The sequence below is a fragment of the Bombina bombina genome, chromosome 12, assembly GCF_027579735.1.
Source record: "Bombina bombina isolate aBomBom1 chromosome 12, aBomBom1.pri, whole genome shotgun sequence".
NCBI classification, from domain to species: Eukaryota; Metazoa; Chordata; class Amphibia; order Anura; family Bombinatoridae; genus Bombina; species Bombina bombina.
In genome coordinates, this window is record NC_069510.1 from 110,192,454 (window position 1) to 110,219,010 (window position 26,557).

Consider the following 26,557-nt stretch of genomic DNA (forward strand, 5'->3'; position numbering starts at 1 on the left):
TGGATGATTGAAAGGACCTTGTAGTAGAAGGTCTTGTCTCAGAGGCAAAGGCCAAGGTGGAAAGGATGACATGTCCACCAGGTCTGCATACCAGGTCCTGCGTGGCCACGCAGGCGCGATCAAGATCACCGATGCTCTCTCCTGTTTGATTTTGGCAATCAGTCGAGGGAGCAGAGGAAACGGTGGAAACACATAAGCCAGGTTGAAGAACCACGGTGCTGCTAGAGCATCTATCAGCGTCGCTTCTGGGTCCCTGGACCTGGATCCGTAACAAGGAAGCTTGGCGTTCTGGCGAGACGACATGAGATCCAATTCTGGTGTGCCCCAAAGATGAACCAATTGAGCAAATACCTCCGGATGGAGTTCCCACTCCCCCGGATGAAAAGTCTGACGACTTAGAAAATCCGCCTCCCAGTTCTCTACACCTGGGATATGGATCGCTGATAGATGGCAAGAGTGAGTCTCTGCCCAGCGAATTATCTTGGAGACTTCTAACATCGCTATGGAGCTCCTGGTCCCCCCTTGATGGTTGATGTAAGCCACAGTCGTGATGTTGTCCGACTGAAATCTGATGAACCTCAGGGTTGCTAACTGAGGCCAAGCTAGAAGAGCATTGAATATTGCTCTTAACTCCAGAATATTTATTGGGAGGAGTTTCTCCTCCTGAGTCCACGATCCCTGAGCCTTCAGGGAATTCCAGACTGCACCCCAACCTAGAAGGCTGGCATCTGTTGTTACAATTGTCCAATCTGGCCTGCGAAAGGTCATACCTTTGGACAGATGGACCCGAGATAGCCACCAGAGAAGAGAATCTCTGGTCTCTTGATCCAGATTTAGCAGAGGGGACAAATCTGTGTAATCCCCATTCCACTGACTGAGCATGCATAATTGCAGCGGTCTGAGATGTAGGCGCGCAAATGGCACTATGTCCATCGCCGCTACCATTAAGCCGATCACTTCCATGCACTGAGCCACCGAAGGGCGTGGAATGTAGTGAAGAACACGGCAGGAATTTAGAAGCTTTGATAACCTGGACTCCGTCAGGTAAATTTTCATTTCTACAGAATTTATCAGAGTTCCTAGGAAGGAAACCCTTGTGAGGGGTGATAGAGAACTCTTTCCCTCGTTCACTTTCCACCCATGCGACCTCAGAAATGCCAACACTATGTCCGTATGAAATTTGGCAATTTGGAAGTTTGACGCCTGTATCAGGATGTCGTCTAGATAAGGGGCCACTGCTATGCCCCGTGGTCTTAGGACCGCCAGAAGAGACCCCAGAACCTTTGTAAAAATTCTTGAGGCTGTAGCTAACCCGAAGGGAAGAGCCACAAACTGGTAATGCCTGTCTAGAAAGGCAAACCTTAGGAACCGATGATGATCTTTGTGAATCGGTATGTGAAGGTAAGCATCCTTCAAATCCACTGTGGTCATGTACTGACCCTCCTGGATCATAGGTAGGATTGTCCGAATAGTTTCCATTTTGAACGATGGAACTCTGAGGAATTTGTTTAAGATCTTTAGATCCAAAATTGGTCTGAAGGTTCCCTCTTTTTTGGGAACCACAAACAGATTTGAATAAAATCCCTGTCCTTGTTCCATCTGTGGAACTGGATGGATCACTCCCATTATTAGGAGGTCTTGCACACAGCGTAAGAATGCCTCTTTCTTTATCTGGTTTACAGATAATCTCGAAAGGTGAAATCTCCCTTGTGGGGGGGAAGCTTTGAAGTCCAGAAGATATCCCTGAGATATGATCTCCAACGCCCAGGGATCCTGAACATCTCTTGCCCACGCCTGGGCGAAGAGAGAAAGTCTGCCCCCTACTAGATCCGTTGCCGGATAGGGGGCCGTTCCTTTATGCTGTCTTAGAGGCAGCAGCAGGCATTCTGGCCTGCTTGCCTTTGCTCCAGGCCTGGTTAGATTTCCAGGCCGGCTTGGATTGCGCAAAAGTTCCCTCTTGTTTTGTAGCAGAGGAAGTTGATGCTGCACCTGCCTTGAAGTTTCGAAAGGCACGAAAATTAGACTGTTTGGCCCTTGATTTGGCCCTGTCCTGAGGAAGGGTATGACCCTTACCTCCAGTAATGTCAGCAATAATTTCCTTCAAACCAGGCCCGAATAGGGTCTGCCCCTTGAAGGGAATGTTAAGTAATTTAGACTTTGAAGTCACGTGAGCTGACCAAGATTTAAGCCATAGCGCCCTACGCGCCTGGATGGCGAATCCAGAATTCTTAGCCGTTAGTTTAGTCAAATGAACAATGGCATCAGAAACAAAAGAATTAGCTAGCTTAAGTGTTCTAAGCTTGTCAAGTATTTCAGTCAATGGAGTAGCTGTCTGAAAGGCCTCTTCCAGAGACTCAAACCAGAACGCCGCAGCAGCAGTGACAGGAGCAATGCATGCAAGGGGCTGCAGGATAAAACCTTGTTGAATAAACATTTTCTTAAGGTAACCTTCTAATTTTTTATCCATTGGATCTGAAAAAGCACAACTGTCCTCGACAGGGATAGTGGTACGCTTTGCTAAAGTAGAAACTGCTCCCTCCACCTTAGGGACCGTCTGCCATAAGTCCCGTGTGGTGGCGTCTATTGGAAACATTTTTCTAAAAATAGGAGGGGGGGAAAAACGGCACACCGGGTCTGTCCCACTCCTTAGTAATAATTTCTGTAAACCTTTTAGGTATTGGAAAAACGTCAGTACACACCGGCACCGCGTAGTATTTATCCAGTCTACACAATTTCTCTGGCATTGCAATTGTGTCACAGTCATTCCGAGCAGCTAAAACCTCTCCAAGCAACACCCGGAGGTTCTCAAGCTTAAATTTAAAAGTAGACATATCTGAATCAGGTTTCCCCGAGTCAGAGACGTCACCCACAGAGTGAAGCTCTTCCTCAGCTTCTGCATATTGTGACGCAGTATCAGACATGGGCCTTAAAACATCTGTACGCTCTGTATTATGTCTAACCCCAGAGCTATCGCGCTTTCCTCTGAATTCAGGCAGTCTGGCTAATACCACTGACAGGGTATTATCCATGATTGCCGCCATGTCCTGCAAAGTAATCGCTATGGGCGTCTTTGATGTACTTGGCGTCATTTTAGCGTGAGTCCCTTGAGCGGGAGTCAAAGGGTCCGACACGTGGGGAGAGTTAGTCGGCATAACTTCCCCCTCGTCAGAATCCTCTGGTGATAATTCTTTTAAAGATAACAGCTGATCTTTATTGTTTAAAGTGAAATCAATACATTTAGTACACATTCTCCTATGGGGTTCCACCATGGCTTTTAAACATAATAAACAAGGAGTTTCCTCTATGTCAGAAATGTTTATACAGACTAGCAATGAGACTAGCAAGCTTGGAAAACACTTTAAATCAAGTTAACAAGCAATATAAAAAAACGTTACTGTGCCTTTAAGAGAAACAAATTTTGCCAAAATTTGAAATAACAGTGAAAAAAGGCAGTTAAACTAACAAAATTTTTACAGTGTATGTAACAAGTTAGCAGAGCATTGCACCCACTTGCAAATGGATGATTAACCCCTTAATACAAAAAACAGATTAACAAAACGAAAAATATGTTTTTTAAACAGTCATAACAACTGCCACAGCTCCTACTTTTGAAGCCTTTTGAGCCCTTCAGAGATGTCCTATAGCATGCAGGGGACTGCTGAGGGAAGCTGAATGTCACAGTTTGTAATTTTAACTGCACCAACTATAACTTTTATACTATAACAGTGGAAAGCCTCAGGAAACTGTTTCTAGGCAAAAATAAAGCCAGCCATGTGGAAAAAACTAGGCCCCAATAAGTTTTATCACCAAAGCATATATAAAAACGATTAAACATGCCAGCAAACGTTTTATATTGCACATTAATCAGAGTATATACCTCTGATAGCAAGCCTGATACTAGTCGCTATTAAATCACTGTATTTAGGCTTTAACTTACATTAATCCGGTATCAGCAGCATTTTCTAGCAAATTCCATCCCTAGAAAAACTTAACTGCACATACCTTATTGCAGGATACCCTGCACGCCATGCTCCCTCTGAAGTTACCTCACTCCTCAGACATATGTGAGAATAGCAGTGAATCTTAGTTACTTCTGCTAAGATCATAGAAAAACGCAGGCAGATTCTTCTTCTTCTAAATGCTGCCTGAGATAAAATAGTACACTCCGGTACCATTTAAAAACAATAAACTTTTGATTGAAGAAAAAACTAACTATATTTTACCACATTCCTCTTACTACCTCCAGCTATGTTGAGAGCTTGCAAGAGAATGACTGGATATGGCAGTTGGGGGAGGAGCTATATAGCAGCTCTGCTGTGGGTGATCCTCTTGCAACTTCCTGTTGGGAAGGAGAATGTCCCACAAGTAATGGATGATCCGTGGACTGGATACACCTAACAAGAGAAATAACTGTCTTAAAATAAAGGGTGGGCCGTGGACTCACCATATCCGGAAATAAATACATTTATCAGGTAAGCATAAATTATGTTTTCTTTCCTAAGATTTGGTGAGTCCATGGAATCATCAATTACTAGTGGGAACCAATACCCAAGCTAGAGGAAACAGATGATTAGGGAGGGACAAGACAGGTAACCTAAACAGAAGGCACCACTGCTTGAAGAACCTTTATACCCCCAAAAGAAGCCTCAACCAAGACAAAGAAAAACTAAATGTCACACTTGAAAATCTGTTTCACAGAAGCTACATTCTTGAGAACCTAAGAAGCAGATACAGCCCTAAAGAAAAGAGCTGTAATACTCTCAAGAGGCTGCTGTCCAGCAGTCTCATAATCAAACGAATTATATTACCAACCAAAAGGAAAAGAGTAGCTGTCCCAGAGAAACAAACAACAAAACAGAAAACTGGCGAAAATCCTTAGTCGCCTGTAGAAGAGATTAAGAACACGCACAACACCCAAGTTGTGCCACCAACGTACCTTATGGTAAAAAGGATTGGGACATAGACAAGGAACAACAATTTCCTACATAATATTTCCATCCGAAACAATTTAGGAAGAAACCTAACTTAGTATGAAGAACCACCTTATCTGCAAGAAAGATTAGATAAAGCAGAAAAAATAGCCTTCCAAGAAAACACTTAATATCTATGGAATGTATCGCAAAACCTTAAGAACAAGGTTAAGACTCCAAGGGGGAGAAACCGACTTTAAAGGGACACTGTACCCAATTTTTTTCTTTTGTGATTCAGATAGAGCATGCAATTTTAAGCAACTTTCTAATGTACTCCTATTATCAAATTTTCTTCATTCTCTTGGTATGTTTATTTGAAAAGAAATCATTTAAGTTTAGATGCCGGCCCATTTTTGGTGAACAACCTGGGTTGTCCTTGCTGATTGGGCAGCACCAATAAACAAATGCTGTCCATGGTTCTGAACCACAAATTTGCTGGCTCCTCAGCTTAGATGCCTTCTTTTTCAAATAAAGATATCAAGAGAACGAAGAAAAATTGATAACAGAAGTAAATTAGAAAGTTGCTTAAAATTGCATGCTCTTTCTGAGTCACAAAAGAAAAAATTTGGGTACAGTGTCCCTTTAAGGACAGGCCTAATTCTGAACAGGCCTGATAAAAAGATTGCACAGCTGGCACAACCGCCAGACGCATAAGTAGCAAAATAGACAATGCAGAATCTGACCCCTCAGAGTACTGACCGTCTCCAGACATCCTAGAGAAAGGACAAAATTCTAGGAGTCTGACTCCACCCCAAGAGAAGCACTTGGATTCACACCAATAAAGAAAAATACATAATTTTCTATGGCAATTCTTCTAGAAACAGGCAAGCAAGCCTGAGTCATGGTCTCAATGACTGACTCGGAACCCCACACTAAAACAAAAACAAATGTTCAATCTTCAAGTAGGCATCAGGGAAACTAGATGAAGTTGAAGAAGGGACCCTGACTCAGAAGGTCCTTCCTCTGGTACAGTCACCAAAGAGAAGAGACGACATTACCAATAGGTCTGCATACCAGATCCTGCAAGGTCACGCAGAGGCTATTAGAATCACGGCCACTCTCTCCTGTTGAATATGAGCAATGACTCGTGGAGGGAAAGAAAACGGAGGAAAAATAGGTATGCCAAGAAAAAAACGCCAGAACATCTATCAGGGCGTGAACCGTGTGCCTTGGAAACTTAGTGATATGCCAAAACGCCCTCAGAGGCCAACTCCGGACCCCCCATCTGAGGGTTTACCTAGAGAAAACCTCCAGAAGGAGAACCCACTCCATGGGAAGAAACATCTGTCTGTTCATAGGTCCGATTCCCAAATTTCCACCCCTGGAAAGAGAGCGACAGACATCAATTGTGAGCTTCTGCCCACTGAACAATCCAAATCACCTTCTATATGGCTAAGGAACCCCTAGTTCCTCCCTGTTGGTTGATATAAACCATTGAGGTGATATTGTCCAACTGAAACCAAGGTAATAACAACTGAGGCCAGGAGGGCAAGCTATCAGAGCATTGAAAATCGCTCTGTACTCCAGATATCAAAGAGAAGACAGACACTTCTGAGTCCATAATCTTAACAAGACCCAGACAGCATACCAGCCAGCATACCAGCCCAGCAGGTTGGCATCCAAGGACACATCATCCAGGAAAATCTCCAGAAGCATGCGCCATGAGATAGATATTCCTGAAAAATACTACGGTAGAGCGACTCTTGAAGACTGATCTATCTAACCTTTGAGACGGATCTGAATGTTCTCCATTTAATGGAAAAAAGCCAAAGGAATGATGTCCATGGAAAACATAAGACCAATTGCCACCTATATCGGATAACTTGAAAGAGAAGGAAATTCAGCTGCAGTTAGATCCGAACTCCCAACCTGCTGGTTGTAAAGGACTAAGCCATCTACCAGACAACTAGAGCTTGCTGTTGATTGGACATTAGACTGCAGAGAGAGGAAAAGGAATAAGGGAACACTTCTCCAGATTCATTTCCCATCCATGGGAAAGAAGATTGGACAAAATCTCTTGAAAAAGAAATAGTTTCGAGGGAAGGATGACACCTGAACCATCTATAGTCCAGAAAGCACCTTGTACTACTCCAGGACCTAAAAGTCTCTCGGCTGATAAACTCATGAGCTAGAGAAGATCCAGAAACATGGGAACAATAAACACATGTCCCTCCGGTCTATGTTATTATTAACAGACCCAGAGAAGAATGTTCTGAACCCTGTTCAAGGAAGGTTTCTCATATAATAATAACTAGTATTTATATAGCGCCTTTCTCCCAGTGGGACAAATCAATTTTTCAGCACTCAGAATTACCAAAATCAGCAGCTGAATAGTAATAGAATGAAGGGCTGAGTCGGCCCTGCCGGGATTTGAACCTGTGACCTTGGATCTTTTAAACAAGCTTTTTTGTAGTCAGGGCATTTATCAACTGAGCTACCTCACTGGCCTTCATACCTGGATTGCAGATACTCTAGAAAAAGAAATCTGCCTCTTAGAGAAATTCTGAGAGTGGCTAAAAGACATGACCCCTGACAAAAGAGGAAAAAGGAAAACCTTCCTTTAGAGTCTTACCCTCTTGACAAGTGATACAAAACTCTTTTCACCTGCAAGACAGAGGATAATACCGTCAGACCAAGTCCAAACAAGGACTCAGCCTTAAAAAGGAAACACCAGAAGTGTGGATTTGGAGGAAACATAAAAATTGAAGCTGCCACTGCAGAACTATAAAGCCTAGACTGTACCACTAAGCCAGACACCAAACACTTCACCTCCTCCTTGCACGAGAGGCAAAGAGAATGACTGGGGGTTATGGGTAAGGGAAGTGACATATATAGCAGCTTTGCTGTGGTGCTCTTTGCCTCCTCCTGCTGGCCAGGAGTGATATTCCCACTAGTAATTGATGATTCAGTGGACTCATCATATCTTAGGAAAGAAATACAAGTCCCTGCGACCAATTATTGAGGGTTTATGAAAAATTTCCCATTAGATGAAAAAAGAATCACATTCCATACCCCATATATATCCCTCTGACAAGCACTGAGCGGAAACCAAGCCTCAATATAGACTGAAAACCCCTCTCTCTGAAGAATCAAATGCACATCTTCATTCTTCAACCACATCCAGTGGAGGCAAAATAAAGACTGAGGTACGTGGGAGGGGTTTTATAGGGTTCTTGGGGTTTGGGATCTTGGCCTCCTCCTAGTTGTAGAAAAGAGTAATTCTCAAGAGTAAAGGATAGTCGACTCTCACCACCTTTATGAAAGAAAGAAATATATATAGAGAGAGAGTAAGAGCAATAGCATTGGAAGCAAAACTGTAAGATATTGTATATAAAATTTGCATATCTTTCTCAGAGTTCCCTGGTGCATTGGTAACAATGTATACAGAATACTTCTGGGGAAAGGCAAGCAGGGATATTTGCCTAGATTTGCTAATTTTCTTTACAATAATTCTATAGCTCTTTTATGAAAAGGAGGATTTTAATTCCATGCTTCTATCTCCACATTGACTCAAATGAGTATTTATAAAGAATATAAAAATAGATATTCTAAATATCTGACAAAATAATTGTATTATATTATTATGTATAAATGGTTCCAGAATGTTGTTAAGTTTCCAAGTGGAAAATCTTTTTCCTTCAAAATCTCTCCCGGGCAAATACGTAGTTGAAAGAATTGAAACAGCGCATTACAGAAATCCCAAGGAAGTCCTATATTATGAGTCTGATTTATAAAGTCACAAAATAAACCCAAGTAATCCTTACCCCTTTGGATATTTACTTTCAAAAACCTCAATCCATTATGAGGTCAGACAGGCGCAAGTGTTAAATCTTTATGTTGGTTTCCGGAGCTTGGCCTAAGAGATGTATCTGTCGTTCACACATTTCAGAGACCCATGGTACTCAATAGTCCCCTGTCATGCAATGTGTTTCATTGTATAAAGAGAAGGATACAGAAAGAAAATAGCGAAGAACGTTTTTAAAACAAAGAAAACGAAACAACACGTATGCACTCACATATAATAGCCTCAATCACATTAAATAAGAAATCAGCATAACACAAAATAGGTTTTAAATATTAAAGGGACAGTCTACTCCAGAATTGTTATTGTTTAAAAAGGTAGATAATCCCTTTATTACCCATTTCCCAGTTTTGCATAACCAACACAGTTATAATACTTCTGTGATGACCGTGTATCTAAGCCTCTGCAGACTGCCCCCTTATCTCAGTTCTTTTGACAGACTTGCATTTTAGCCAATCAGTGCTGACTCCTAGGTAAATCCACGGAAGTGAGCACAATGTTATCTATATGGCACACATGAACTAGCGCTGTCAAGCTTTGAAAAACTGTCCAAATACAATGAGATAAGAGGCGGCCTTCAAGGGCTTAGAAATTTGCATATGAGCCTACCTAGGTTTTGCTTTCAACAAAGAATACCAAGGGAACAGAGCAAATTTGGTGATAAAAGTAAATTGTAAAGTTGTTTAAAATTGCAATGTATGTGTCTCTTGTTCACATCCAGAACCTTCGTAACTAGATAAACAGCTCTCAAGCTAAAATGTGCTTTTCTAAAATTATTTGTGGGACCTCACAGTACTGATGAGACTTTTTAGATAAACTCGCCAGACCAGGCGCCTGATCGAAAGTTCTCTGGGCTTGTGAGATTCTCTAAGATATCTCGCAACCCTATCGTGATTCTGTAAAGGAAGTTCTTACCTTGAGAACAGTGGGTCTGGCAAAGGGATAGCAAAGCAACACTAATATTCTCACTTATAAGGACCTCAATTAAACATTCATTGTAAAAAACAAAACAAAAGATGGTTGTGCGTGAAAATCCCAGTAGATTAGCAGTTTTTGAAATACTCAGACCAGCCTGTTTGGCACCAACAACCATGCCACGTTCAAAGTCACTTAAATCCCCTTCCCAATTCTGATGCTCGGTTTGAACTTCAGCAAGTCGTCTTCACCATGTCTAGATACCTAAATGCATTGGCCTCTATTTATCAAGCCATCAACCGCAAATACGCTGGAATTCTGCAGCGTATTTGTGGCGAGCCTGATTCGCCTTAGTTACACCGCCGCCACTATATTACATTTATTAACCCCAAACCTAAGTCTAACCCTAACACCCCCTAACTTAAATATAATTTAAATAAATCGAAACAAACCCTAAGATAGCTACAATATAACTAACTAATTTTACAGGCAACTTTGTATTTATTTTAACTAGGTAGAATAGTTACTAAATAGTTATTAACTATTTAATAACTTCCTAGTTAAAATAAATACAAATATACCTGTAAAATAAAACCTAACCTAAGTTACAATTACACCTAACACTACACTATAATTAAATAAATTAAGTAAACTAAATACAATTAAATAAAATTATCTAAAGTACAAAAAAACAAACACTAAATTACAGAAAATAATAAAATAATTACAAGTTTTTTAAAATAATTACACCTACTCTAATCCCCCTAATAAAATAAAAAAGCCCCCCAAAATAATAAAAAGCCCAACCCTATACTAAATTACGAATTAATAACTATTAGTTATATTGTAGCTATCTTAGGGTTTATTTTATAGGTAAGTATTTAGTTTTAAATAGGAATAATTTATTTAGATTTATTTAAATTATATTTAAGTTAGGGGGTGTTAGGGTTAGTGTTAGACTTAGGTTTAGGGGTTAATACATTTAATATAGTGGCGGCGGTGTAGGGGGGCAGATTAGGGGTTAATAAATATAATGTAGGTGGCGGCGGTGTAGGGGGGCAGATTAGGGGTTAATAAATATAATGTAGGTGGCGGTGGGCTCCGGGAGCGGCGGTTTAGGGGCTAAACACTTTATTTAGTTGCGGCGGGGTCCGGGAGCGGCAGGATAGGGGTTAATAACTTTATGTAGGTGGCGGCGGTATAGGGGGCAGAAGATTAGGGGTTAATATGTATAATGTAGGTGGTGGTGGGCTCCGAGAGCGGCGGTTTAGGGGTTAATACATTTATTAGGGTTGCGGTGGGCTCCGGGAGCGGCGGTTTAGGGGTTAATAAATTTATTACAGTTGCGGTGGGCTCCGGGAGCGGCGGTTTAGGTGTTAATTTTATTTAGGTGCGGCGGGGTCCGGGAGCGGCGGTATAGGGGGTAAAACAGTTAGTATAGTGTGGGTGTTTAGTGACAGGGTACCAAGAAAGCTGTAAAAAAGCCGAAGAGCAGCGAGATCGATAACTGTTAGTTAACAACAGTCCGCTGCTCATTGCACCGTACTTGGTGCGCGGCTTTTTGACAGTTTTTTTGGTAACTGGAGAACGTATTCAGGTCCGCGGCCGCGATGTTAGGCGATCTTAGGAGAGCGTATTGGTGCCGTTGAATGCAAGAAAGTCGATGGCTTGATAAATAGAGGACATTGAGTTGCTGCCATGTGATTGGCTGATTAGCAATTTGTGTTACCAAACAATTAAACAGGTGTACCTAATAAAGTGGCTGGTGAGTGTATGTATTGCTTTAGACTTGATAAAGGAAGGAACTCTTCCGAAAGGTTGTCAACTTATAAATGTATAGTTAGTCCAATAAAAAAAGTATCATTGCTCAATGCAATACTCTTGTTATTTTGATATCTAAATCTCTGGACTAACACGGCTACTCCAATCAACATATATCTATATATATATATATATATATATATATATATATATATATACATATATCTTTGCCGTAATATGTGTATATACACATATTGTTAAAGAAGGGTTTGCAGGCTAAACACTTGCTTTTCTGTGGAGCATAAACATAACATTCATGAGGTTTTGGAAAGGATAAACGTCCCAGACATGCCCCTGGATGTGTACCTTGACTGTAAATTGCGGTGCTGAGAGACCTGTGTTGTGAGGTATATTCAGTGTTCACCCTGGGATATGTTCCCTCTCGCAACTCTTGTACGGACTAGGTGACAGACAATATAGGTCTGAAACAATCCTGGGGTCGATCCGATATAAATCGTCGCCCGCAAAAGCCGGCGACGCCAATATTTACGCTGATTTGGTATCCTATATACGGCGTAACCTAGAAGTTACGCGCGTATATTTCTGCCGTCGCCCGTAGTTTTTTGGGCCATAGGCAGGTATACCAAACCAGCGCAGTTTGGTATCCAATATGCAGCGTAAGGACTTACGTGGCGAAAATGGAGAAAACTTACTCCATTTTCACCTCGCCACAAAAAGCAGCCGTAAGAAGCCTTACGCTGACTATTGGAGCCCCGTAACTCCCTAAACTAACTAGAAAATAAACCTAACACCTAACGCATGCGCAATGTCTATCTCCCTGTCAACCGCGATCTTCTAAAATAAACCTAACACCTAACGCATGCGCAATGTCTATCTCCCTGTCAACCGCGATCTGCTAAATAAAACCTAACGCATGCGCAATGTCTATCTACCTGTCAACCGCGATCCCCCCCCCCCCGAAATCCCTAATAAAGTTATTAACCCCTAAACCACCGCTCCCGGACCCCGCCGCCATCTACATAAACTAACCCCCTACTGTGAGCCCCTAAAACCGCCGCCATCTACCTTATCTATCCCCTAATCTGACCCCTTACACCGCCGCCACCTATATAAAAATTATTAACCCCTAATCTAATCCCCCTATACTGCCGCCAGCTATATTAATATTATTAACCCCTAATGTAAGCCCCTTACACCGCCGCCATCTCTATTAAAATGATTAACCCCTAATTTAATCTACCTACCCCGCCGCCAGCTATGTTATCTATATTAACCCTAAGTATATTATAGTTAATATAGGTATTACATTATATATATTAACTATATTAACCCTAATTATATTAGGGTTAATATAGTTAATATAGTTACTATAGTATTTATATTAACTATATTAACTCTATCTAACCCTAACTAAATTTATATTAAATTAATCTAATTCATTTATAAACTAAAATATTCCTATTTAAATCTAAATACTTACCTATAAAATAAACCCTAAGATAGCTACAATATAATTAATAATTACATTGTAGCTATGTTAGGGTTAATATTTATTTTACAGGTAAATTGTTAATTATTTTAACTAGGTATAATAGATATTAAATAGTTATTAACTATTTAATATCTACCTAGTTAAAATAATTACCCAATTACCTGTAAAATAAATCTTAACCTAAGTTATAAATACACCTACACTATCAATAAATTTAATAAACTACAAACATCTATCTAAAAATACAATTAAATTACCTAAACTAAATTACAAAAACAAACAAACACTAAATTACAAAAAATAAAAAAAAGATTACAAGATTTTTAAGCTAATTACACCTATTCTAAGCCCCCTAATAAAATAATAAACCCCCAAAATAAAAAAAATTCCCTGCCCTATTCTAAATTAAACAAATTTCAAAGCTCTTTACCTTACCAGCCCTTAAAAGGGCCTTTTGTGGGGCATGCCCCAAAGAATTCAGCTCTTTTGCATACAACAAATACAATCCCCCCCCCATTACAACCCACCACCCACATACCCCTATTCTAAAACCACCCAAACCCCCCTTAAAAAAGCCTAACACTACCCCCCTGAAGATCTCCCTACCTTGTTTTCACCACACCGGGCCGAACTCCTGACCGATCCGGGCGATGTCTTCCTCCAAGCGGCAAAGAAGAATTCTTCCTCCGGCGACGTCTTCCTCCAAGCGGCAAAGAAGAATTCTTCCTCCGGCGACGTCTTCCTCCAAGCGGCAGCAAAGTCTTCATTCTTCCGGCGGCATGTTCAATCTTCTTTCTTCGCTCCGCCGCCGCGGAGCATCCATCCCGGCCGACTGCTGTACTACGAATGAGGTACCTTTAAATGACGTCATCCAAGATGGCGTCCGCCGAATTCCGATTGGCTGATAGGATTCTATCAGCCAATCGGAATTAAGTTAGAAAAATCTGATTGGCTGATTGAATCAGCCAATCAGATTCAAGTTCAATCCGATTGGCTGATCCAATCAGCCAATCAGATTGAGCTCGCATTCTATTGGCTGATCGGAACAACCAATCAGATTTTTCTAACTTAATTCCGATTGGCTGATAGAATCCTATCAGCCAATCGGAATTCGGCGGACGCTATCTTGGATGACGTCATTTAAAGGTACCTCATTCGTAGTACAGCAGTCGGCCGGGATGGATGCTCCGCGGCGGCGGAGCGAAGAAAGAAGATTGAAGATGCCGCCGGAAGAATGAAGACTTTGCTGCCGCTTGGAGGAAGACGTCGCCGGAGGAAGAATTCTTCTTTGCCGCTTGGAGGAAGACGTCGCCGGAGGAAGAATTCTTCTTTGCCGCTTGGAGGAAGACATCGCCCAGATCGGATCAGGAGTTCGGCCCGGTGTGGTGAAGACAAGGTAGGGAGATCTTCAGGGGGGTAGTGTTAGGCTTTTTTAAGGGGGGTTTGGGTGGTTTTAGAATAGGGGTATGTGGGTGGTGGGTTGTAATGGGGGGGGGGGGGATTGTATTTGTTGTATGCAAAAGAGCTGAATTCTTTGGGGCATGCCCCACAAAAGGCCCTTTTAAGGGCTGGTAAGGTAAAGAGCTTTGAAATTTGTTTAATTTAGAATAGGGCAGGGAATTTTTTTTATTTTGGGGGTTTATTATTTTATTAGGGGGCTTAGAATAGGTGTAATTAGCTTAAAAATCTTGTAATCTTTTTTTTATTTTTTGTAATTTAGTGTTTGTTTTTTTTTGTAATTTAGTTTAGGTAATTTAATTGTATTTTTAGATAGATGTTTGTAGTTTATTAAATTTATTGATAGTGTAGGTGTATTTATAACTTAGGTTAGGATTTATTTTACAGGTAATTGGGTAATTATTTTAACTAGGTAGATATTAAATAGTTAATAACTATTTAATATCTATTATACCTAGTTAAAATAATTAACAATTTACCTGTAAAATAAATATTAACCCTAACATAGCTACAATGTAATTATTAATTATATTGTAGCTATCTTAGGGTTTATTTTATAGGTAAGTATTTAGATTTAAATAGGAATATTTTAGTTTATAAATGAATTAGATTAATTTAATATAAATGTAGTTAGGGTTAGATAGAGTTAATATAGTTAATATAAATACTATAGTAACTATATTAACTATATTAACCCTAATATAATTAGGGTTAATATAGTTAATATATATAATGTAATAACTATATTAACTATAATATACTTAGGGTTAATATAGATAATATAGCTGGCGGCGGGGTAGGTAGATTAAATTAGGGGTTAATCATTTTAATAGAGATGGCGGCGGTGTAAGGGGCTTACATTAGGGGTTAATAATTTTAATATAGATGGCGGCGGTGTTAGGGGCTCACTTTAGGGGGTTATAGATATAATATAGCTGGCGGCGGGGTACGGGAGCGGCGGTTTAGGGGTTAATAACTTTATTAGGTTGCGGCGGGGTACGGGAGCGGCGGTTTAGGGGTTAATAGCTTTTTTATTGTTAGGATAGTGAGGGGGGATAGCGGATAGAGGGTTAGACAGTGCGGGCTATGTTAGGGAGGCGTGTTAGACAGTGCGGGCTATGTTAGGGAGGCGTGTTAGACAGTGCGGGCTATGTTAGGGAGGCGTGTTAGACAGTGCGGGCTATGTTAGGGAGGCGTGTTAGACAGTGCGGGTGTTTTAGACTTTAGTCAGGTTTTATAGGCGCCGGCAGTTTCTAACGTGCCGCAAGTCACTGGCGACGCCAGAAATTTGTACTTACGCAGATTTCTGGACATCGCTGGTTTGTCAGACTTACGGCACGTTAGCATCTGACGGCGACCTATATGGGATAGCTCGAGTTGCGAGCTGAAACTGCGGGCGACGCCGGTTCCCTCGCTTGCGCCGCAAACTGCGATCTATATCGGATCGCGCCCCTAGTGTTTACACTGAGTAAATGAAAAACCTCCCACTGCAGATTCGCCTCTATATACATAGAGAAAAGAAATCAGTACCTTGTGTGCTTCAAATCCAATCTGGACATAGAAACTTCAGTCTCCCATCAGCATACGGCTACAGTGTATCACTTCCGTGTGTCTTTAGACTTCAAGGAAAAAGAGGGTGTAACATCTGTGTTTTTGTATCCAATCCACTGGTACGTCAGAGAACACCAAGTTGAGAGCGTGTTGCCGGTCACAGAAAGTGCAATAGAAGGATAATAACACGCTCTTGATGATGAATCATTTTGACTGTGTATTTAACTATCTGTATACATTATAATGTCACTGTGTTTGGACAGTTCATATATATTTACAATGATCCCCTTATCTCTCTGATAGAATTGCATTCTATATGCTAATAAGTGGTAGCGATATTATGTTGACTTATTCTATTTATGCATGTCATCCATTTAGATACATGGCTGACAGTGTGAGCTAGACCTTACATTTTTGCTGTTCATCTATATAGTGACTGCTTTATGTGTACACTCTTAGGCCATATGCACATTATGCTGGGTGTTTGCTGTTGCACACTGCACTATGTACATTTTCTAGGATATGCACATATTATTCCAGACTTCACTCGTATGTTAGCTACTCATAATTGTAATTTTACCTATGCACTTAACATTTCATATTTATAGAAGTGTATCGTTTGCAGGGCAAGTCTACACGATACTAGAATAAATTACATTTTGTATGTTATCAACAGTTTTCTATTCTGTAGCCATACAATGTACATTTATTTTCCCTAAATACGTATATGTCTGTTTCTCTGTTTAATCACTTTGACAGCCTAACACGTTTGTGTATTAGAAGGTACGTGCTGAACACACAGGTGTTCTATGTAGAGCAGCACCTCCCCTCCCCCTTTTTAGACCAATTGTTTACTTGTATAGTACTTTTCAGACAGTTAGGACTTGCACATGTTAGGCTATGACTACGGGACATTCCCGAAACGCGTAAGCCATTGTTGTGCTGCGCTTCTCACAGACTTTTGTATTGGCGGCTTGGTTATTTTTTAAACATGTCATAATAAATGCTATTTTTTATCATCAAGAGCGTGTTATTATCCTTCTATTGCACTATATAAACATAAATATATATGTATATCAGCATATACATATACAGTATATGTACTGGGAACACACAGTTCCCATTGACTACAAAGTGAAGGCACTTTTCAGTGCCGTTTTTTTTTCACCCCATTTCCACCAACTTTACCCCCAAAATACTACCTAGTGCCATTATTTTATTAAAAAATAAACATGCGTTTAGCTTTATTTTTTAAATAAAATGTATGACACTGTATAATTGGCGGCATTTTGGGCACATTTATAAAATTAACCAGAGAGCTTGCAGTAGCAATAACCAGTGACTTGTAATGTCTGGTTATTTATTGCGCGCCCGCAAATGGGCAAATTTGCCCGTTTGTGGGCGCTTGATAAATAGCGTTCCATTTGAAATCTAGCCCCAAATCTTTGAAAATAGAATCAATAACCACAGTGCAATTACAAGTTCATATATTGGGCTAGATTACAAGTGGAGCGGTAATAATTTATAAGTATATGCAAATATTACCGCCGCCCCCAACATCGCCACCACCTACATAATGTTATTAACTCCTAATATGCTGCCACCTACATAATGTTATTAACCCCTAATCTGCTGCCCCTAACATCTCTGCCACCTAAATACATTTATTAACCCCTAATCTGCCGCCCTTAACATAGCTGCCACCTACATTACAGTTATTAACCCCTAATCTACCTCCCCCAATGTCCCCGCCACTATACTAAAGTTATTAACCCAGTTAGCCAATAGGATTGAGCTCGCATTCTATTGGCTGATCCAATCAGCCAATAGGATGAAAGCTTAATCCTTTTGGCTGATTGCAACAGTCAATAGGATTTTTTCCCCTTTAATTCCTATTGGCTGATAGAATTATATCAGCAAATCGGAATTTAAGGGACGACATCTTGGATGACCTACCTTAAAGGGAAACTTAATTCTACGTTGACCATCGGAAGAAGAGGATGCTCCATGTCGTATGTCTTTAAGATGGACCCGCTCTGCACCAGATGGATGAAGATTGAAGATGCCGTCTGGATGAAGACTTCTGCCTGCTTGGATGAAGACTTCTGCCGGCTTCAATGATGACTTCTGCCGCCTGGACTAGGATGGATTTCTGGTCTTTGAAAATTGTAAGTGGATCGTCAGGGGTTAGTGTTAGGTTTTTTTAAGGGTTTATTGGGTGGGTTTTATTTTTAGCTTAAGGTTTGGGCACCGTAAAAGAGCTAAATGCCCTTTTAAGGGCAATGCCTATGCAATTGCCCTTTTCAGGGCAATTGTTAGCTTAGGTTTATTTAGATAGGTTTTTATTTGGGGGGTGGGTTGGTTCGGTGGTGGGTTTTACTGTTGGGGGCTGTTTGTATTTTTTTTTACAGGTAAAAGAGCTGATTTCTTTGGGGCAATGCCCTGCGAAAGGGCCTTTTAAGGGCCATTGTCAGTTTAGTGTAGGTCAGGTTTTTTTGGGGGGGGGTTGGCTTTTTTTATTTTGATAGGACTATTAGATTAAGAGTAATTCGTTTTTATTTTTAATAATTTCGTTTTTTATTTTGTGTAATTTAGTGTTTTGTTTTGTTTTTGTAATTTAGATAATTCTATTTGATTAATTTAATTTATTTGATTTGATTGTAATGTTAGATTTTAGTGTAAGGCAGGTTAGGTTTTATTTTACAGGTAACTTTGTATTTATTTTAACTAGGTAGCTAGTAAATAGTTAATAACTATTTACTAAATAGTCTACCTAGTTAAAATAAATACAAACTTAGCTGTGAAATAGAAATAAAATCTAAGATAGCTACAATGAAGCTATTAGTTATATTGTAGCTAGCTAAGGTTTTTTGACAGGTACGTTTGTATTTAGTTTTAAAAAGGAATTATTTAGGTAATAATTGTAAGGTTTATTTAGATTTATTTTAATTATATTTAAGTTAGGGTTAGGTTCAGGGTTACGTTAGGGTTATGCTTAGGGTTAAGGTTACGTTAGGGTTATGTTTAGGGTTAAGGTTACGTTAGGGTTATGTTTAGGGTTAAGGTTACGTTAGGGTTATGCTTAGGGTTAAGGTTACGTTAGGGTTATGTTTAGGGTTTAATATATTTATGTAGTGATGTGGGAGACCAGAGGTTTAGGAGTTAATAACTTTATTATAGTGGCGACGATGTTGGAGAGCGGCGGAATAGGGGTTAATAAAAAAATTTAAGTGGCGGCAATGTCCGGAGCGGCAGATTAGGGGTTAATCGTTTTATTTTAGTGTTTGCGATGCGGGAGGGCCTCGATTTAGGGGTTAATAGGTAGTTTAGGGGTGTTAGTGTACTTTGTGACAGTTTAGTTATGAGTTTTATGGTACAGCTTTGTAACGTAAAACTCATAACTACTGACTTTAGATGGCTGTACGGATCTTGTCATTTTAGGCTGTACCGCTCACTTTTTGGCCTCACATTAAAACTTATAATACCGGCGCTATGGAAGTCCCATTGAAAAAGGACTTCTCTTAAAGTGCGGCACTGACGTTGCGTGACGGCCAAAAAGGTGTGCGGTACAGCTATTCTGACAAAACTTGTAATACCGGCGTTATTGAAATAGCATCATTATGGGCCATAACGATGCTTTTTGAGTCATAACGCAAAACTTGTAATCTTTTTTTTAATAAGTAAATGAGAAGGTTTTTTTAAAATGTCATGCCCTTTCCAGTCCATTTAAGTTTAATTTCAGGCTTTATTGTCCATTTGAATGCAACTTGAAACCCAACATTTTTCTATCATGATTTAGAAAGAACATACCATTTTACACAACTTTCCAATTTACTTCTATGATCTAATTTGCTTCATTCTCTTGTCATACTTTGTTGAAGGAGCAACAATGCACTATGAGTTAGCTGAACGACAATGACAAAAGCCACCAATCAGCAGCTCCTGAGCCTAATTAGATAACAGAAAAAATGGGGGAAAGTTATTTAAAACCGCATGCTCTATATCTGAATCATGAAAGCAAAGGAAAGCTCACAATTTCAGGATGGAATTACAGGGAAAGGGGACAAAATAAATAATGAAAGTATATTGCAGAGTTGTTTATTATTTTATATTACCATCTCAAAGTGTTTAATGTCCCTTTAATGTAATAGCCTAGGACTACTGCTTTCAGAACGTTTTGTACCTAGAACCTGCTGATTACTAATATTCTTTAGCCGCTATAGACAGAATACGAGGCACTCTCTTTTATTGCTCTCTCATTATTTTTTCTGGTTCAGGGGCTGGCTGATTAAAACTCTTGTTCTCTGGCTCCATAACAGACATTCCTTGGTTTTCTAACAAGCAGGTCCCATTACAGAGACCTCTAAATCCCATTGTTCTCTGTTTTTATAACATGTCCTTATAGGTTTGATACACGTCCCCAGAGGTTTCTCTTCCTTTCTCAGAGAGAGGGATGAGGCCCAGGGATGCCAGGAGCCATGTTAATGACCTGGAATTCCATCCTCTGCCACAGCCAAGAGAGGAGGCTTCCCCTTACTCAGCTGTACATTCCATACAGGGTAGTGAGTGGGTGGGACACTGGCTAGGGAGGGAGGGAGGGAGGGGAGGGAAGCTGTTGGGGTCCTGCACAAACCTTCCCAACAAGTTCACAAATGCTGGCTGCTCAACTACTAAGAAGTTTGTAGTCAGACATGAATTTGGATTTCAGACCCAGAATGGACGTGGGACACAGATTTTACCCCACTGGCTACTGGTAAGCCAACAACAGGAGTCATGCTTATCTGCCATTCTTTGCAATGGAAACAGATCTTATAGGCAACACTGGCTTTGTGCAGCAGAGCTTACGCTCTAGGAATGATGGGGGCAAATAACAGATATCACCTGTAGGAAACTGGGTGGGTAAAATAAAAGCCTCAGATTTTCTAGGCGAAATACAGGTTATATTGAATTAGTGCTTTTTTAGTTTAAATAAAAAGAGGCGTTAGGTTTTATTTGTCCCTGGAAGAAACATACTGCAGGAATTTGAAAGTTTTGGGGGCATAGATTTGTGTAAAGGAATCTGGATATTTGCCTATGGGGTAGGCTATGCTGAGGATGTATCTCTAGAGAGATGTAGGTTGCCATAGGTTTTAAGACCCAGCATTTACAGCCTCATCTCTTCTGAGAAAGGTGGCACTCTTGCACACAGAAGATACAGAGATGTATAGCCCAAAGCTGTAGCTTATTGCTAATGTGCAAAGGTTATGTAGAGGGTGGGTGATCTGTAAGGGGTGATGTTATCTGAGGGGGTAGGAGATCTAAAAGGGGTGATATTATATGAGGGGTGCAGGGAGAGGGTGGGTGATCTGTAAGGGGTGATGTTATATGAGGGGTGCAGGGAGAGAGTGGGTGATCTGTAAGGGGTGATGTTATATTAGGGGTGCAGGTGAGAGGGTGGGTGATTATATATGAGGGGTGCAGGTGAGAGGGTGGGTGATATGTAAGGGGTGATGTTATATGAGAGGTGCAGGGAGAGGGTGGGTGATCTGTAAGGGGTGATGTTATATGAGAGGTGCAGGGAGAGGGTGGGTGATCTGTAAGGGTGATGTTATATCAGGGGTGCAGGGAGAGGGTGGGTGATCTGTAAGGGGTGATGTTATATGAGGGGTGCAGGGAGAGGGTAGGTAATCTGTAAGGGGTGATGTTATATGAGAGGTGCAGGTGAGAGGGTTGGGTGATCTGTAAGGGGTGATGTTATGAGGGGTGCAGCGAGAGGGTGGGTGATCTGTAAGGGTGATGTTATATCAGGGGTGCAGGGAGAGGGTGGGTGATTATATATGAGGGGTGCAGGTGAGAGGGTGGGTGATCTGTAAGGGGTGATGACAACTCTTCTTATATAAATTAACAAGTGAAGATGTATAGTTAAACCATTTTTAAAAAAAATAGTCACAAATGTTTTTTTAGTGTATGTGGTTTACAGAGATCCAACTGATTTAAAATATCTTCCAATCCACTATGGCAGCCAGCGTGGTTAAACAAATGCTCTGAGTGAGCCCTGGTACTCATTCTGTTCTGTTATAGTGTCCTATGCACCTATGATTTGTGCACTCTCTCCCTCGCTCTTACTCTCCGAGTCTCTCGCTCTCTCTGATCTTCTTCTTTTATAATAATATAAAGTTTCTTTCACACTTTCCCTTCACTCTCTTTGTCTTTCTGTCACTCTCTCTCTCACACTCTCTGTCTCTCACTCTGTCTCTCTCACACTTTCTCTGTCTCTCACACTTTCTCTGTCTCTCTCACACTCTCTCTGTCTCTCTCACACTCTCTCTGTCTCTCTCACACTCTCTCTGTCTCTCTCACACTCTCTCTGTCTCTCACTCCGTCTTTCTCACACTCTCCCTGTCTCTCACTCTGTCTCTCTCACACTTTCTCTGATTCTCACTCTGTCTCTCTCACACTTTCTCTGTCTCTCACTCTCTCTCACACTCTCTCACTCTGTCTCTCTCACACTTTCTCTGTCTCTCACTCTCTCTCACACTCTCTCTCTCTGTCTCTCTCACACTTTCTCTGTCTCTCACTCTGTCTCTCACACTTTCTATGTCTCTTTCTCACACTCTCTCTGTCTCTCTCACACTCTCCCTGTCTCTCACTCTGTCTCTCTCACACTCTCCCTGTCTCTCACACTTTCTCTGTCTCTCACTCTGTCTCTTTCTCACACTCTCTCTGTCTCTCTCACAATCTCTCTGTCTCTCTCACACTCTCCCTGTCTCTCACACTTTCTCTGTCTCTCACTCTGCCTCTTTCTCACACTCTCTCTGTCTCTCTCACAATCTCTCTGTCTCTCTCACACTCTCCCTGTCTCTCACACTTTCTCTGTCTCTCACTCTGTCTCTTTCTCACACTCTCTCAGTCTCACATGCTCTCACTCTCTTTGTCTCTCTCTCTGTCTCGCACGCTCTCTCACTCTCTTTGACTCTCACTGTCTCGCTCACACGCTCTCACTCACTTTGTCTCTCACTCTGTCTCGCTCACACGCTCTCACTCTCTTTGTCTCTCTCTCTGTCTCACACTCTCTCTCACTCTCTTTGTCTCTCACTCTGTCTCGCTCACACGCTCTCACTCTCTTTGTCTCTCTCTCTGTCTCACACACTCTCTCACTCACTTTGTCTCTTGCTCTGTCTCGCTCACACACTCTCACTCTTTGTCTGTCACACTCTCTCCCCCTCACTCTTTGTCTCTCATTCTCACTCTTTCCCTATCACTTACACTCTTTCATTCACTTTCTGATTCTCATGCACTCTCTGTCTCTATCTCTTTCCCTTCATCTCACTCTTTCTGACCATCTCTCTCACTCTCTGTGATTCTGTCTCTCCATATGTTTTTCATCTAATTTTCTTTCAGTTTTGTTTCTGTCACAGCTCCTTCCCTGCAGGCCGTGTGCCTTGGTTCCCACACTCTTTACCTTTCCCTGCGCATATTTCTGTGTCAGGCTATTTCTCATAATCATCTGCTTGTAATTAGTACATAGAGTTATATATAGAGGTGTCACCCTCCCCTGGAAGAGTGGTCCCTGACCGCATGACCTCTCCTCCACCCGCTCGGCCTGTTGCACTCATGGGCTTTTGCCTTGGGAATGACATTGAGTCAGCTTAGTAGGACCATGCGGTGCAAATCTCCATCCCTCAGAAGCATTTATGCATCACAGGGCACTGCACCCAAAGCAGCCAGCAATGTCTGCCTCCTGTCTGCAAGCTAAAAAGCCTGTCTGCAAGCTAAAAAGCCTGTCTGCAAGCTAAAAAGCCACTTGACCCTTCCTAAACTGCTGCAACAAGAGGTAATGCTCTTAAAGGCAGAGTAAAAACTGTGTAATTACATTTCTGTTGTAAGGGCCAGACTATAAGTGTAGCAGTATTTAACGCTCCTGCTCACGCGCTAACTCTGCGATTCAGATAGAGCTCGCATTACAAGTTGAAAGTGAACCGTTTTCGCACTAGTGCTAACCCGATGCACGCAAAATGCCTAACTTGGGATATTGCGTTAACGTATTCCCCATAGAAGTCATGGAGCAAAAAAGTGAAAACAATTCTAACACCCTACTTGCGCACAAACCCAATTGCATATTCTCAAGTGCGCTAACCCAACATGAAAATATGAATATTTCACATTCCAATGTTCTTCACACAGCAGAATATGTTCTATTTATTTATAAATACATATTTATATATATATATATATATATGATGATATTTTCATACAATATATAGCTATACCAATATATATACATATTTATATATATATTTAGAAATACATAACATTCTGCTATGTAAAATATTTACAGTAAATACACACTATAACACTTTATTAAATATGAATATTGCATAAATATGTTTTTACATGTTCTCATCTACTTGACAGCAATGGGCTCCAATGCACTTCTATATATATATATATATGTCTATATATGAATACATATGCATTTGTGTTTATATGTGTATATATGTCTGTAAATACATATATACACATATAAATACATCTACACACACACACACACATATATATATGTCTATATATGAATACATATGCATTTGTGTTTATATGTGTATATATGTCTGTAAATACATATATACACATATAAATACATCTACACACACACACACATATATATATATATATGTCTATATATGAATACATATGCATTTGTGTTTATATGTGTATATATGTCTGTAAATACATATATACACATATAAATACATCTACACACACACACATATATATATATATATATATATATATGTCTATATATGAATACATATGCATTTGTGTTTATATGTGTATATATGTCTGTAAATACATATATACACATATAAATACATCTACACACACACACACATATATATATGTCTATATATGAATACATATGCATTTGTGTTTATATGTGTATATATGTCTGTAAATACATATATACACATATAAATACATCTACACACACACAAACACACACACACACATATATATATATATATATATATATATATATATATATATATATATATATATATATATATATATATAACACATACATATCCATCTTTAGACATGTTTATGTATCTATCTCTGTTAAAGCCTTTTGCCTACCTTTTTTTTCTTCAAAGACCTGAGACCTCATATCTTTGAGCCCTTTTTTTGTGCAATTTTGTTTAAACATTTTTTATGCGATAGTGTTATTATGAGTGTAACTGTACTTTGTAAGGTAGTTTTGATGTGTTTTGTGACACCTGTTTGTTTTGCGAAACAGTAAACCAGAGCTATGAAGAAACGGTAATCATTCTGGGTGGGTTTTATTTTTTAGAATAGGGTTTAGGCCACAAAAGAGCTAACTGCCCTTTTAAGGGCAATGCCCATCCAAATGCCCTTTTCAGGGCAATGGGGGCTTTGTTTTTTTTAGATAGTATTTTATTTGGGGGGTTTGTTGTGTGGGTGGTGGGTTTTACTGTTGGGGGGGTTGTTTGTATTTTTTTTTACAGGTAAAAACTTTGGGGCAATGCCCCGCAAAAGGCCCTTTTAAGGGCTATTGATAGTTTAGTTTAGGCTAGGTTTTTTTTAATTTTTTTTTGGGGGGGGGGGTTATTTTAATAGGGCTATTAGATTAGGTGTAATTAGTTTAAAGATCTGTAATTTGTTTATTATTTTCTGTAATTTAGTTGTTTTTTTTTTGTACTTTAGCTAATTTAATTTATTTAATTGTTAATTTAGTTAATTTATTTAATTATAGTGTAGTGTTAGGTGTTATTGTAACTTAGGTTAGGTTTTATTTTACAGGTACTTTTGTATTTATTTTAGCTAGGTAGTTATTAAATAGTTAATAACTATTTAATAACTATTCTACCTAGTTAAAATAAATACAAACTTGCCTGTAAAATAAAAATAAACCCTAAGCTAGATACAATGTAACTATTAGTTATATTGTAGCTAGCTTAGGGTTTATTTTATAGGTAAGTATTTAGTTTTAAATAGGAATTACTTAGGTAATAATATTAATTTAAATTTAGATCTATTTAAATTATATTTAAGTTAGGGGGGGTTAGGGTTAGATTTAGGTTTAGGGGTTAATACATTTAGTATAGTGGCGGCGACGTTGGGGGCGGCAGATTAGGGGTTAATAAATGTAGGTAGGTGGCGGCGATGTTAGGGACGGCAGATTAGGGGTTAATAATATTTAACTAATGTTTGCGAGGCGGGAGTGCTGCGGTTTAGGGGTTAATATGTTTATTATAATTGCAGCGATGTCTGGAGCGGCAGATTAGGGGTTAAAAATTTTATTTTAGTATTTGCGATGTGGGAGGGCCTCGGTTTAGGGGTTAATAGGTAGTTTATGGGTGTTACTTTTTAGCACTTTAGTTATGAGTTTTATGTTACGGCGTTGTACCATAAAACTCTTAAATACTGACTTTTAAATGCGTTAGGACTCTTGACGGGGTAGGGTGTACCACTCACTTTTTGGCCTCCCAGGACAGAATCGTAATAACGGCGCTATGGAAGTCCAATAGAAAAAAGACTTTACAAAGTTTACGTAAGTCGTTTTGCGGTAAGGCCAAAAAAGTGTATGGT

General features: G+C 40.0%; 1 protein-coding gene across 2 annotated transcripts in view; it reads left to right on the forward strand.

Moving 5' to 3' along the window:
* Positions 1-26,557, forward strand: part of SH2D3C (SH2 domain containing 3C) — a 166,626-nt gene that overhangs the window by 91,328 nt on the left and 48,741 nt on the right. The window contains exon 1 of one of the 2 annotated variants that reach the window (XM_053695910.1): positions 20,609-20,723. The exons of the other annotated variant lie outside the window; for it this stretch is intronic. Within the exon in view, the coding sequence (XP_053551885.1) occupies positions 20,662-20,723 (62 nt within the window). The 5' untranslated portion in view covers positions 20,609-20,661. Of the gene's footprint in view, positions 1-20,608; positions 20,724-26,557 lie in introns of those variants that run through there. 2 annotated transcript variants of the gene reach the window in all.